The sequence below is a fragment of the Melitaea cinxia genome, chromosome 12, assembly GCF_905220565.1.
Source record: "Melitaea cinxia chromosome 12, ilMelCinx1.1, whole genome shotgun sequence".
Taxonomy (NCBI): Eukaryota; Metazoa; Arthropoda; class Insecta; order Lepidoptera; family Nymphalidae; genus Melitaea; species Melitaea cinxia.
This window is the reverse complement of record NC_059405.1, coordinates 16,529,729-16,545,653: the sequence shown is the minus strand read 5'-3', so window position 1 is coordinate 16,545,653 and position 15,925 is coordinate 16,529,729. Positions and strand designations below refer to the sequence as shown.

The 15,925-nt window shown below is 34.4% G+C and overlaps 2 protein-coding genes across 2 annotated transcripts; both read left to right on the top strand.

The window, feature by feature from the left end:
• Positions 1 to 1,361: 1,361 nt before the first annotated feature.
• Positions 1,362 to 9,995, top strand: LOC123658318 (2-oxoisovalerate dehydrogenase subunit alpha, mitochondrial). The gene is made up of 8 exons (XM_045593755.1): positions 1,362 to 1,424; positions 2,653 to 2,921; positions 3,482 to 3,738; positions 4,198 to 4,363; positions 5,630 to 5,830; positions 7,403 to 7,521; positions 8,700 to 8,847; positions 9,836 to 9,995. The coding sequence occupies exons 1-8, from the start codon at positions 1,365 to 1,367 to the stop codon at positions 9,912 to 9,914; spliced, it is 1,299 nt and encodes a 432-aa protein (XP_045449711.1). The 5' UTR covers positions 1,362 to 1,364; the 3' UTR covers positions 9,915 to 9,995.
• A 341-nt stretch (positions 9,996 to 10,336) lies between these two features.
• On the top strand, positions 10,337 to 15,733 carry LOC123658296 (WD repeat-containing protein 6). The gene is made up of 6 exons (XM_045593733.1): positions 10,337 to 10,453; positions 10,697 to 10,790; positions 10,878 to 11,170; positions 11,662 to 11,847; positions 12,596 to 14,961; positions 15,335 to 15,733. Exons 1-6 carry the CDS (start codon positions 10,337 to 10,339, stop codon positions 15,399 to 15,401), a joined length of 3,123 nt encoding a protein of 1,040 aa, XP_045449689.1. The 3' UTR covers positions 15,402 to 15,733.
• The last annotated feature ends 192 nt before the right edge of the window (positions 15,734 to 15,925 follow it).

Here is a 15,925-nt window from a genome sequence, read left to right as displayed (position 1 = left end):
AAAAAAATATTTTATTGTTTGATTTTTTTGCTATCTTAACTTTATTTTATTATTGTCGAGTTTTTTTTTTTAATTTATTTGTATTATTATTTTTGTAAATGACATTTTTGACTTTCGTTAAGTGTGTATATCACCTTATGACGAAATAAATGTTTTCATTTCATTTCATTCCACCCAGTAAAAAGTAGCTACTGCGGTAACATACATTAAAAAAACTATTGAATTGAGAACATTCTCCTTCTTTGGAAGTTAGTTAAAAACAACGAACGTAGCTTGTGTGCCATACCCATGGTCCATACATTCACGACACAACGTGCAGAGGTCAATGAGACAATGAAGCATTAGGGGGGCGGGGGTAGAACAAGAAACTGGGGGAGGGCATTTATTTTCTATGAGGCAATTGAGGTGGACAGTTGGACACATTCAAGTTGTACTATTCATTCAAACGCTTTACGAGTTATAAAATTAACAACTTTATGAGTATAAATGAATATTTGTTGTCGTTATTATTGTGCTTAATTTGTGGAAAATGTCGATGGATGTTGTAACGCAGTGTAATAATTTAATTGGATTTAACATTTGAGGTTGCATAAAGACTTATTTTGGAATAGTTATTCTTTTTTTAACGCAATAAACATCCAGATCCAGAGTATCACATAAGCTACTTCTTATCCCGAAGTTCTCACGAGATCAGAAATTACGCAGATGAAGTCGCGAATTGCATCTAGTATTACATAATTCTGTTTTAAATAATTGAGAGCTGATATCAAACATTTGTACTTAAATAAACATAACGTACAAACGATACATATATGTACATTTATCACTAAAATCGGGAGTGTTATTCTTGCAGAATGTTTGTATTGACACTTTGATACAATATTCACTGAACTCTGCTTTTAATTCACATTTAATAACTTGTTAAAATACCAATAACTTTAGTTTAAAACCTAATAGAAGAGAGACAAGGCGGTCATTATAAAAATAATCAAAAACAACGAAGAACCTTATCTTATCAAACTCATTTATTTTAAGAGTAAAGACACACAATTATATAAATAATTACTACTTTTAAATTATTCCTAAATGCTAATTATAGTTTTTTTTTTTTTTTTTTTTTACTTTTTTAACATGCATTTTCGTTTTAGGTTAAATTCTATTACAAAAAATGAAAGATTACTTTATTTTGTAAATAATAAACAGGGACCTATTGTTTAGTACGTCATACTAACGATATACAAGCTACATACGTAACGAAAAAAGGTCGCGTCCGTTATCTTACTTGCTAATGTTACTTGAATGTTACTGTGTAAATAAACGATAATACAATAATGAACGTATAATAATTATATTTCAGTAGCACGATGGCGCTCAGAAGTGGAGTCGGTTTCTTGCGTTTGAGTCGAATAAATCAAGTTTTTAGAGTGAGTATTACTTTTTATTTTTGTGTTATTACTGTCATTTACGCGTGTAGATTTCAAAATAACATTATTTTTCCGAAATAAATATTTTCAAATATGTTTAGTTAGATTTCTGTGACTTGTCAAATTGTGTTTTTTTTTTCTGCCGCGATGCGATTACACAGACGAATAAATTAAAGTGTTGTAACTTCATTTCAATATTACGATGACTATCGCTAGACCAATGTCATTTTAAGAGAAGCCTGTTTATCAGACGCTTTAAAATTTGGTACTCGAAAAATTTATGCAAATTTATTCTCTACGTGATCACAGTGAGATGTTTAATAGCCTACGGAGATACTACGGACTACCTTAGTAACTTTTTTTTTCAATTCAAATTGGGTCAGCATTTCCTGAAATGTATATTTACGCCCTAACTTATTATTTTTTCAATTTCAATTTCACCAGTTGTGAATAACCGATTTGACGGAAGACGATACAAATATACTTTGTTAGCGGGAGGTAGAATAGGCCAGTAGTACCTGTTTCTCCTCAATTAGTAAACTGCTACTTTAAGATTAATATATGCGATAGAAAGACCTTATAAAAATAGTGAAATTCGATGGTAAAAAGGAATAACAAAAAAAAAAAACTTTCTATCGTCGGAAATTGTCATCCATCGAATAGCGTTATAATGCACATCAACTGGTGAAACAAGCTCAAAGTGATGATGATAATAATGACGTGTAGGTATAGTTATATTTTAAGACTCGGTCGAGAACAAAAATATCAACTTATTCACACACTTAAAACAAATACACCGTAGGTGCAAATTAAAGCATTTTCTTAAATATAAGAGAAATAAATAATTGAAACAGGTATTACACTATGCGACATAGGTACATTTAAAACGTAAAACTAATTTAGATAATATTTATCCACAAAAAATAAACATGTAGCTTACGTACTGAGAAAACGATAAAGAAAGAAAAATAAAATAAAAAACGAGTGTTCTTTAAACCACACGACTGAAGTAAAACTTACGAAACGTAACTCTTTCTTTTTTCTAACTTCATTAACTTATATCTCCCTCTCAACTTCCGTTCGCCTCGCCCCCCACTTATCGTAACGCTCTCGTCACGCATTCACCAGCTTATTCTCCAAGTCAAGCGTGCGTAAAAAAGTTTTACTTCAAAAAATAATTAGATTTATTTTAATTGTTATTAGTTATCCCGGTTTTTATCACTTCCAGTTGTTATCAACACACTCTAGACCCGAAATAGTTCAAAATGGCGGACTCCACGCTGAATTTCCCGGCGCAAGGGCTCCCTATGTGACAGAAATCAAAATCCTAGACGAGAATAGTTACGATCCCATTCCTATTTATCGAGTACTCGATAACAATGGCCAAGTTATCGATAGCAAAGAGGAGCCTAATCTGGATAAGGAGACCCTTCTTAATATGTACAAAACCATGATTCAATTGAATCAAATGGATAAAATATTGTATGAATCCCAAAGGTAAGAAGTATACATTAAATACGTAATTAAGTATCTTTTTTCAAAGCATTATGTCAAAATTTTTAACCCGTTAAGGGTCGTAATATCCTTTATGAGCTGAACTTTTTTTAAAAACATTGCATGCATTCAACCTGTATCATCCCATTACTGGGCATAGGCCTTTTTCTCCACGTAGGAGAAGGATTGGAGCTTAATGCACCACGCTGCTCCACTGCGGGTAGGCGGATATGTTCCTTATATGAGGAAAGACCGCTACATTTATGATATAAACCGGGACCGACGGCTTAACGTGCTCTCCGAAACACGGTGGAGTGACCCACAAGGATAGAAATCCAAACCGGAAGGGAATATTTATACAAATACAAATATCCATCCCGAGCGGGATTCGAACCCGCAAACCGTCGGTGTTGTAAGCAACTACTCGCACTACACCAGAGCGGTTATTAAAAAACATTAAAATATTAAAAATACCATTAAATGTCAGCTAAATGTCTGTCTCATTTCTCTAAAGAGCTATTGTGCTATAAGTGTAAAATAATAAAACCAATGTATCATATCAGACAAGGAAGAATATCGTTCTATATGACGAATTACGGGGAAGAAGGTATCCACGTGGGAAGCGCGGCCGCTCTGTCGTCAAAAGATATGGTATTCGCGCAATACAGAGAGGCGGGAGTATTCCTCTACCGGGGTATGACGGTCACGGAGATGGTCAACCAGTGCTATGGGAACCACGAGGACCCTGGGAAGGGGAGGCACATGCCGGTGCACTATGGGAGCAAGCAGAGGAACCTTGTCACTATATCCAGTCCATTGGGTAGGTTGATGCTTGATAACTCATAGAAAAATATTTAAAATTTTAATAATTTACTGCAATTGATAAAGAATTAAATTATATGCAGAATCAAATTAAGGTGTCAAGTTATCAGAAGTCGAGTGTATGTGAAACGAAAACTTATATTTGAATCATAATTGTAAGGAACTATCGGTTATACCCTCAAAAATTACCAAGTATACGTGTCTACACAATTTTTTGTATACTCTTAAAAAACGAAAAAAAAAGTTCTTCTAATGACTAGTCAACCATTAGTCAACTCAGTATTGAGTACATTTTATGCATTTAATGGCGAAAGTTTCAGAATTTGTTTTATCACCAAACAATAGCACAATTATTATTCAAATTTTCTTTTGTAAATTCAATTATTCAGCCTTTTGAAATTGTTATGTAAATCAATGATTAAAAATAAACATATAATACGAAAGTTGCCCACTCCAGCAACCCAAATGCCTCAAGCAGTGGGCGCGGCGTACGCGTTCAAACGAACACCCAATAACGATCGCTGTGTCATCTGCTACTTCGGGGAAGGAGCCGCGTCTGAGGGAGACGCCTTCGCGGCCTTAAATTTCGCTGCTACTCTCGAATGTCCTGTTATCCTGTTTTGGTGAGACACCCTTTTTTCTACTAGGATTTAAATAAAATAAATATATAAATAAAAGTCTGTGTGTGTGTGTGTGTAATTATGTACGCACGTAAGAAGTTATACTTCATTGGCTAGCTAACCTCACGTCGCTAACTTCTTCGTTGACTAGCTAACTTCAGGGTGTCGATTTTTTCGTGACGGTGTGCGCGCGCATTGTAAAAATTTCACTATCGTAAAAATTATTTATTTATTTAAGTGTGTATAAGCTTACCTTATGGCAAAATATATTTTTTTATTTAGCGATTTTAGTCTGATCTGTTGAAAAAAAAATTCAAAGTAGGTAGTAGGGTATCAAGTTTTTCACACACTGCAGTATAGAATATTACCCAAAAAATCCCAAACTATCACATGAACAGGGTTGTAATAAAATATCAAGTGTATTTGTTTTTCGTTAAAAAAAGTGATTTTTAAACTAGAAAAACTACCAACAAACATCCTGTAACCTTAATACATTAGGGTTGTCTGGAAATTTTTATAATGATGGTTAATTTCTCAAAATTTATAAGATTTAAGGATGATACCGGTATTTAAGGATGATATTCTGAAATTTAAAAAAAAAAATACTTTGCACAAAACACGTGATTTTGGGTTATAGCACATATTACCGGGAAGAGGGAGGTATGCTATATTGGTAAAAGAATGTTAGGGATGAATGTCGAAGGACGAAGAGCGATCGGCAGACCGAAAAAGCGATGGATGGATTGTGTGAGTATAGTATGAGAAAGAAAGGAGTAAGCGCTGAAGTGACGAATAATAGAGAGGAATGGAAGAGGAAAACATTTCTGAATATCATATCAAAAATTGACCGCTCCAGCGGGATTCCAACCCGCGTCTCCGACTGACCGTGTCGGGGCTCTAGCCAATTAAGCTACGGAACGATATACTATAGACGGCGCCACGGTTCGCTTAAACCGAATATAAAAATCATCATATCAAAAATTTCGATCCAGCGGGTATATCGTTCCATAGCTTAATTGGCTAGAGCGCCGACACGATCACTCGGAGACGCGGGTTCGAATCCCGCTGGAGCGGTCAATTTTTGATATGATATTCAAAAATGTTTAGAATTCCTAATGTGGGGGTAAAACAAAAATAAAATCGTAGAGGAAAACATGTTGTGCCGACCCTACATAAGTGGGATAAGGGCAGGAAGACCGGGGAGAAGGGGGGGGGGTTTAAATGTTGCTAAAAACATCACGTGATTAATGGGCCACCCCTAATGTGCAGTAGAAACAACGGGTACGCGATATCCACCCCCACTCGGGAACAGTACCGCGGCGACGGTATAGCGGCGCGCGGTCCGGCGCTTGGACTGCGGACCGTGCGCGTGGACGGCACGGACGCGCTCGCTGTGTACAACGTGGTAGTGCGGGCGCGGGAGCTGGCCTTGGGCAACAGGCCTGTGCTGGTCGAGGCCATGTCCTACAGGTGACTGGGTGATGGTCTCCTTCCTATTTACGTTGGTGAAGTTCCTCACTGAAGGGTAACGTAGATAAAGCCACAAGATACAGCTAACTTTTTTAAAATGAAAAAATAGTTCCCTTGTAATTCATTGGAGTTATAAGTAACAAAGTACTGTGTGGCTACGGTACTACTAAAGAATATAGCCACCCCCTCTCTTCCCGTGGGTGTCGTAAGAGGCGACTAAGGGGTGACACAGTTCCGCTACCACCTTGGAATTTAAAAAGCCGACCGGTGGCGGTATAACCATCCAACTGCTGGCTTTGAAATACACAGGCAGAAGACGGGCAGCAGCGTCTTCGGTGCGACAAAGCCAGTACTGCGGTCACCAACCCGCCTGCCCAGCGTGGTGGCTATGGGCAAAGCACATGAGTTCACGTTATTTTTGGCGTAAACATGTGGAGGCCTATGTCCAACAGTGGAGTGTATAGGCTGTAATGATGATAAGTAACAAAATATCACATTATATATTTATACTAGCTGACCCAGCAAATGTTTTTTTGCCATATATATTATGAAAATTTAGGGTTGTATGTATTTTTTGATGCTAAATCATAATAAAATAAATTATCAAAATATATAAAAAAAAATTTTTGGGCCAGACTTAACACATAGGGGGATGAAAAATAGATGTTGTTCAATTCTCAGACCTACCCAATATGCACACAAAATTTCATGAGAATCGGTCAAGCCGTTTCGGAGGAGTTAAACTACAAACACCGCGACTCGAGAATTTTATATATTAGATCACATACTCGTACAAGCGATACTATATAAATTAATATTTTATGATAAAATAAATAAATAAAAAACATCATTCCTAAATTATGTAATACTTACATTGTGGTCTAGTCTTCTCAGTGATTAGTCAAAGACTCTCGTTTGGGGGGACGGCTCGATCGATAGTAAAACCTTCATAACACAGATTTAAAGACTTATTAATATTACTATTATGTAATTAAGTACGTAAAATAAGAAAAAATATAACATATTTAACTTATTAAAATATCTTCTCTTTTCGACAAGTTTAAATGCATATGGTATATATATATATATGTCTAAAAAACAATATTCTTGCAAATGTTTTAATAATACAGCCAAATAAATGTAAACTTTCTTCATATAATTAAGCCGTATGCTGTGTAAGCTTTGTGTTGTTTGGTTACGGCGTTAAAGAATATAACCCTGTCTTCCCATGGGTGTCGTAAGAGGCGACTAAGGGATAACACAGTTCCACTACCATCTTGGAACTTAAAAAGCCAACCGATGGCGGGATAACCATCCAACTGCTGGCTTTGAAATGCACAGGCCGAAGACGGGCAGCAGCGTCTTCGGTGCGACAAAGCCAGCCCCGCGGTCACCAACCCGCCTGCCCAGCGTGGTGACTATGGCCAAAACACATGAGTTTACGCCATTTTTGACGTGAATTTGTGGAGGCCTATGTCCAGTAGTGGACTGCGAAAGGCTGATGTGATGATGATGACGTGATGATATAATTAGGAATTTAATAAAGCTATTTTAACTTAATAATATTTACAGAGTGGGCCACCATTCCACATCCGACGACAGTACCGCGTACAGACCGCTCGAGGAAATTCAGAAGTGGACTCAGGATGAGAACCCCATACAGAAGTTGAGATTGTACCTCGAAAGCAAAGGTAATTTGAAATACCTATATAAATTTTAGTTTTTTTTTTTCTTGCCATATTATTTTTAAATGCCAGTGCCAAAAAATGATTTAATGTGCCATGAAGTAAATTAAAAAAATAATGCAGTGTAAATAATAAAATATATCTGTTTTTTACCATGTACGAGTTTACGTCTTTATAGTTACGTAATAATAAATAATAAATATAATAAAACATTTTATTCGATGATAATATACATTGATACACAACAAAATTAATGAGAATTACGTATAAATAAAAATTTGCCAAGGAACATCTTGAATATTAAATAATCAAAATAAATATATTTTATTAACTATGAGAGAAATAAAAAACATTTAGATTTGTAAAATAAATGAGTTAGACTCTAATTTACCTAAAAGCAACCAAATATAAGTCTACTTCTGGGATAATATTAGCGATTGAAATATAAAATTAAGAATACAGATTGTTTTAGAACAAAGCTATTTAAAAATATAAATATATATATTAATTTAATAATATTAAACATTTTTGAATATCATATCAAAAATTGACCGCTCCAGCGGGGTTCGAACCCGCGTCTCCGACGTACCGTGTCGGCGCTCTAGCCAATTAAGCTATGGAACGATGCACCCGCTCGAGCGAAACTTTCGATATGATAATTTTTAATTTCGGTTTAAGCGAACCGTGGCGCCGTCTATAGTGAGCTCTTTACAGAAACCCGTAACTATTCAAAGTTTCATATTACAATGAAAATCTTTGACAGGAGACGACACCGTGCTATTTTTAATATCTAAGATTTTATTTTTGTGTTACCCACATTAGGAATTCTAAACATTTTTGAATATCATATCAAAAATAATTAAATATATTAATAAAAAATTTTTTGATATGATATTCAAAAATGTTTAGAATTCCTAATGTGGGTAACACAAAAATAAAATCTTAGATATTAATAATATTAATTTATCTATACCATTTTTATTTTAAGTATTTATAAATAAGATTTTTTTATTACTATTACATTTTTTAATTATCTTATAGACGAAGACTTAGATGGACCGTAATAGCCACGTAACTTCACTATACATGTTTCAGAATATCATCTAACATATAGGTCTTTATGAGATGGTAACAAATATAAAGGCGAGTAAAAATGTGTTTTTAAATATAACTTTTGTAACTAGGTCTTTGGGATGCGGAGGCTGAAAAGACTTACTCGAAGGAAGCTCGCGATCTCGTTGTGAGGACCATGCAGGAGGCTGAGAAGAAAAGGAAACCACATTGGAAAGAGATGCTCGAAGACGTGTACTACGACATGCCCCCACATATTCAGTAAGTGTTATGTAAACACTGATATTTCACTGAGGTTGTGCTCAAAATCCGTCGCAACCCAACTGGGGAAGTACCTCGATCACAGCAAAACAACACTGGTCTCAAGCAGAGTTGTGTTCCTGTGATGAGTAAGGTGACCAGATCTGCTGCTGGGGAGATTAGGGTCGGCAACGTCTGCTTCTGGTGTTGCAGGCGTCTATAGACTACGGCTGTAGGTTACATCAGGATCAGGTGAACCGTATGCTTGTTTGCTGACCTAGTTGTATAAAATTCCATTACTGTTTTACCAGTTGTGTATACAGTATTAATAAAATAAAAGTTTTTAATATACATATTAATGTTATAAAAATTTATGTAACCTATTTTTAAAATAAACTAAACATAACGTTATATAGTTATTAATTAACAAATTTAATAATTTAACTGTATTACATTTGTTAAGTTATTAAGAAGAGATTTTTATCTCTGTTTTCTTAAAAGACATGCTTTTCTATATTATATATATATATATATATCAAGGGGAAGGGGGTCGGCCTATTCTTATGTTCGTATTTTTGCCTGTCCTAAGCCAAAATTAAAGTATGAAGGGGGATAGGATCATGATGGTTTATCAAAAGTAACCTGCTACCCTGTTAACACTTGGCGGTGTTTGGACGTAGGTAAACGACCGCGCGATAACTAAATGTACCTATACCTACACACCTGCTTTGTGACGACTGCGCAACTAGGGCGTCCAGACGACGCGTAATTAACGAGATAACTGTTGGTTAACTTTACTTAGAAGTTTATGAATATTTATTTTATATGTAATTTTTTTTCGTCATATATGATCGTCAATTAACACGTCCTCAAATATTGATAGTAATTCACCAGTTACCCTGTATATATAGAAAAAATTATTGGTATTATTTAATGTGGCGACCTCATCATAACCGACTTTATAGTACGAAATTGATATAGCAAATAAAATTTCATTGTTTGCTTTCAGGAAACAAATGCAAGAAATGGAGAAACATTTAGAAAAATACCAAGAACACTACCCTATGGATCAGTATCAAAAAGAATAAAATATAAATGTTATAGTTAATTTGTAAATTGTAATGACTGTAATTCAATTTGTACTATAATAAATACAATTTTTGTCTGTTTATCATTTTTTTATAGACGTCAATTTAATTGGGAAACGACGTCAAAAAATCCGAACGCAAAAAATGTATGATGTAACTTTAAAAAAGATGGTTTAAAAAGTTTAAATATCGCGGTTAAAGAAAAAAATTTTGAATATTTTAAGACGTATTTCTGCATATCAGTCTGTAAAACTTAATTTAAGATTCCCGGGAATTTATCGTTACGTTGCAATGCGATGTTGCTGAATCGAATGAGAGATAACATTCACAATTTGACATTGAGTTTTTTTTTCAAATTCCCGCCACGTTTTGATGAAAACCAACCTCTGACCCACCTACATTTTGTGGATGAGGTGCGCGATATGGTCACGAACAGTGACGTCATCTATGACGTAGAGCGATCGCAAACCGGGGATACAGCCCTGGAGCGTCCACAAAAGAAGGGCCCCACAATAGAGACTTCAGAAAAAAAATTCAAAGTCAGACTAATAAACACTGGTAAACAACTTTTGTTTTCATATTTTTTTTCGCGTTCTGAAGTTCCGAACAATAGAAAGGCCGTTACAATCGATGCAGTCGCTTAGTGTAACGCACCCATTATTCGCCAAAGATATTGTTTTGTCATTGACATTGACAAATGACAATTTGTCAAGTAAGCATTGTTGATTATTTGCTCAGGAACATTTTTTTAAACGAACAAATATTATAGTTTTATGTAATAGGAATGTTTACATAATAGTAAAATTTTCAAAATGTCTTTACTAATACGCACAGATGTTACAGCTGTTAAATTTTTCAATAAATATGTCTTAGCGGGTATGCAAAAGAGGTTATGTTTACACGTATATTTGACCTTAAAAATTTAATTTTGTCTTAAATTCACATTTTATTAATTGTTACTAGGTATTGGCAGCTCTTTAGAGATATACCATAGGGATACTGGGAAATTTATACAAAAAATTAATGTTTTAAATGGACAAAAGATCTATAGCATTAAAATTTCTAATTGCGAAAAGAAATTGCTTATTTTTGGAGGCAAACAGTTTTCAATTATAGAATTAGACTTTAACTATGGCGAAGAAACAGTAACGGAAAGCCAGCTATTAGCTCCCGTTGTGTGTGATGACTGGATACATTCAGGGGTTTTTTTGTCTGAAAATAAAGTTGCACTTTTGACGGCACATAATGTTGTTCAAGTAAGATTTAAAAATTATTTCGTTAATAAAATAAATCTAAACATTTATTTGTCAAAAGTTTAACAAATTTTTGACACTCACTTTTCTGCTTAAACTTGTTATAAATAAATATATATTTCTAAACAGTTACAAGGCTTACATAGTGTTTTCTTATGTTTACGCAAATTTCACTCATTATAATGAAACAACTCTTTCGGTTTTGGACGACTGCAGCCCCCCCTTTTCTGTAACTGTGTAAAATACAGAAAAGTTGTTTCATTATAGTTACAAGGTTTATATATTTGTAGGCTTAATAGTTCTGCTACAATATTGTATTGTAACAGTGTTAAGAAGTAATATAGGCTTTATAATCTTGTATCTACTTCTCTAGAAGTCTCTATTTATTTTGATCTATATATTTGGATCTAAAATCTATTTTTAATAGTTATATTAAAATATTAATGTTAATAATTTATGATTTTATTAAATAAGTTCAATAAAAATGATTACAGATCTGGAACACAGAAAATGAAACGTTAACAAATAAGTATATAAGTAAAGACAACTCTATACTCTACAGCGGTCTACTTTTACCACTAAAAGATGACATCATTGTGTTCAGCGGCACTGTGTTCTCTGAGGTTATTATACACCAGTGCGGTGATGATGTGCCACTACACCATTTGAAGGGTCATAAGGTTAGAGGAAAGATAAATGTATAATGAAACTACAAATTATTTACACTTATTCATAATTTTTTTGTCTAATATAATATCGCTGTCATATGAAGTGCAGCTTTGGTCTAATTGCATTAAGAAAATAGTCAGGGAGCGTTTAAGTATTACATAATACAGTTGATAAGAAAGGAGAGGGGACTTGTGAAACATTATTGTAAGGTACAGGGCTGTGAACAAGGGGATTTCAAATAAAATACCTTCAAATACTTCATAAGCTCATCACTATCACTTATTTAATTCACACCCTTTTCTAATTAAATTATAGTAAATTAGATATTATACGAATTTAAATGATATTATGCGGTCACCAACCCGCCTGCCCAGCGTGGTGACTATGGGCAACATACATGAGTTCACGCCATTTTTGGCACGAACTTGTGGAGGCTTACGTCCAGCAGTGGACTGCAATAGGCTGAAATGATGATGATGAATGATGAGAATGATATTCAAACTGATCAGTTGCAGTAAGCCCTTCAGACAGACACCTTTTACCTTGAAACTGCATATGTATTTTGTACACTTATTAAAAGCTTAGAAAATTTATATGGTTTCCTATTTATACACATACAGTAACAAGCAAATCAATATAGTATTTTAGTGTTTTCAATATCATAGCTTTCAGTTAAAATTTATAATGTTGGTGTTGTATAAGGTTGATATTTACATTTTATAGTATTTACAAATAATAATAATCATAAAAAAATTTTAGGGTGTCATATTCTCAATAACTTACAACTCAGACAAGGAAATAATAGTCACGACATCTGACGATAGATCAGTCAGAATCTGGAAGATTGATAACGAAGAAAATTTTGAAATTGACTCAAAAGATTACTGGATAAAAGCTAAGATAACGTGTACCCATAATTTATATGGTCACATGGCCAGAGTTATGCGCAGTCATGTTACCAATAACTTAATTATATCAATAGGAGAAGATTCTGGAATATGTTTCTGGAATCACAACGGAAAACTTTTAAGAAAAGTTCTGTCACATCAAAATGCTTGCATTTGGTCGTTAGACGCTGATGATCGGTATTTAGTGACGGGAGGTGGTGATTGTGGTGTTGTTTTACACCCCTTATCATTAGTAACAGAATACGGTCACAAGGATATTATACCAGTTGAAATGAATACACCAAAGAAAGTAAAATTTACTGCAAGACGAAGTATACTTATTATGAATGAATCAAATCAACTTATTTATTACGATTTAATTTCAAATACTAGTCATGTTAATGATTTAAATCATACATCTACATTTAAATTGTTAAGTTTGTCATCTTGCAAACAAATAATAGCGGTCGCTGATATGAATGGAAAGTTAGATATTTTTGTGGAAAACTGTAAAGGTGATGCCGTGATTACAAAAATTATTGACACGAAATTAAATTTAGGTAAAATTCTGTCCTTGCAATGGGCTGGAAATAGACATTTAGTTGTGTGTTCTGAAAATGGTCGAATAACAATTCTAGCTTCGAAAGAAATTGGTATCGAGGAAGTTGATGAATTTAGCCTTCCTCCTTGCAAAGAAAGATGGTTAACAGCAAGCGCTTTAAGCTTGGATAAAAATATATTAATAGTGGGTGATCGTGTTGGTCATATATACGTATATTTCCATGGAAATAGAAACCCAGTTAGAACATTTGATAAAGTCTACGATAGATACGGTGCTACATCTATTACAATTAAAAGTAACGAATTTATAACTACAGGGAGAGACGGCAAAATAAAGTACTTTTCTTTTAGTGATGATGCGAATGATATAAAATATATGAATTGTAAAGATTTAGAGTTTCAATGGCTTGAAAAGTTTTTGGATAAAAACGAAAATTATTTATGCGGTTTTCATGAAAGAGTCTTTGTAGTTTACGATGTGAGAAATAGGTCAAAAATATTTGAAGTTGCTTGTGGAGGTGGACACAGGTCTTGGGACGCAGTGCGATATATAGAAAAAGTAGACAATAGTTTTGAAGAATTTATACAAGTGTTATATTTAAAAAATTATACACTACATTCGGAAAAGTTTCAACTTAGCAAAATAGTTTCCAAAAACATTATAGACGGAATTCATTCGAAACAAATCAATTGCTTGAAAACTTACAAATGCGATGACAACAATGCTTCAACCGTCTTTATATCTGGTGGAGAAGATACGACTCTAAGGATAGCTTGCTCAAATCTGACCTCGAAACTCAAAGATCACGTTATGTTCAAACAATTATCAAGTATACGAACTCTAAAGATTCAACCTTTAGACATCAATAAAATTCTTTTACTGTCTGCTGGTGGCAGAGCTCAAATTTGCGCCAAAGTCATTACATTTGACCTGAACAAAGGTAATGAAATATATTCAGAAGATTTAGTCGATTACCTTATAAAAGGTACAGACAAAGAAAGAAAAGGGGACAAAAACTGGACAGATTGTTCCATTGACTTTGATCCAGAAACTAGAATTATGGATTTGGAAATACTTAAAAAAGATAACAATTTTACGATAATAACAGCTTGTTCCGACGCTACTTTAAGAATCTTTAAATTAGATATCGGTAAAAGAAAACTAAATCCACTACAAGAAATAAGATATCACAAAACTTGTATACTAAAAACGCATATTTTCGAAATTGCAAATAATTGTTTACTGGTAACATGCACAACTAGAGGAGATATCGCTTTTTGGGATCTCGGGAAACCAGACAAAATATCTAACGAATCAATTTTGTCGATTCGCACAAATAAATCAGGAATTAATAGCATAGACGTGTCTATAATAGACAATGAAAGATTCCTACTAGCAACAGGAGGAGACGACAATGCTATACATCTAAATTTAATCGAAATACAAGACCAAAAAAGCCCAATGATGGTCACAAACTCCTGGTCAAGTGACAAATACCACTGTTCTCAAATAACTGGTATTAAAATAATGGGTGATTTGATGGTATCAACCAGTATTGACCAAAGAGTGACTTTGTTTAGAATATCAGTTGCAGATGAAGTCAAATGCGATTTCTACTCCCAGTATTATAGCGATGTGTCTGACATACATGGTCTAGATGTTGTAGATATTTCGGGGTAAGTAAACTAATTATTTATTTCTCTTGCACGTTTGATCGACTGACTGTGAAGGTGCAAAACTTATTTTAATAAAAAATTTGCATAACTATAGACTATATTTCGGCTTCGACTCTAAGGATAACTGGGACGTTATTGTCAATATGGGTAAAAACGTGAGACAGAACATTTATGGGGGAGAGTAGCTTTTGTGATGCTTTATTTGTTAGGAGGCCACTGAAGATGTGAGTTAGCGTGTCAAAGGGGGGGGGGGGGGGGGGCTGTATAAAATAATCCTTAAAAAGTACATCATGTAATTTTGTATACTGTAACCTGTATATATAAATCGCAATAGATCGGAAATACAGAATGAACATTTTTTCATATGTTTCAGTGATTCAGTTACAATCTGTGTATTCGGAAAAGGGATAGAAGTTCTACGAATACCTAAACCAGTATGATGATAAATATACTGGAGTGGAAAATAATATCTCGTCGTGAAAGGGGACTTTGTGTTTGAAAATGGTGAGTATTGCTACATAATATCACTTCAGCCTATCGCAGTCCACTGCTGGACATAGGCCTTCCATCCCGGTTTTCCGCAATACTCATCCAGCCACCACCGGTAATATTACGTAGCCGGGAATAGTAGGGTTGCCGGGAAGAGGTCGATAGAGTTCTCTCTGCTCTACAAAACTGTTTTTCCATGTGAATAGTGTCGATCATGATCTGCTGAAGCTCTCAAGATGACTGAACAGCTATAATAAATATGATTAAAAATATTCTACAAAAATGTATTTTATTTCAAGAAATTATCGTATGAACTAATCGTAAATTGCTAATACGTTTACGCGGTACCCTTTTTTTCTGTTGTCCTAGATGAAATTCCTTTGGATACCCACGGCTCCCCCGGGCCGTGGGTATGTCTGACTCGCATGGGCCAAAACTCGCGGGATGTTCCTTCGTAGCGCTTATGGTGGAATCG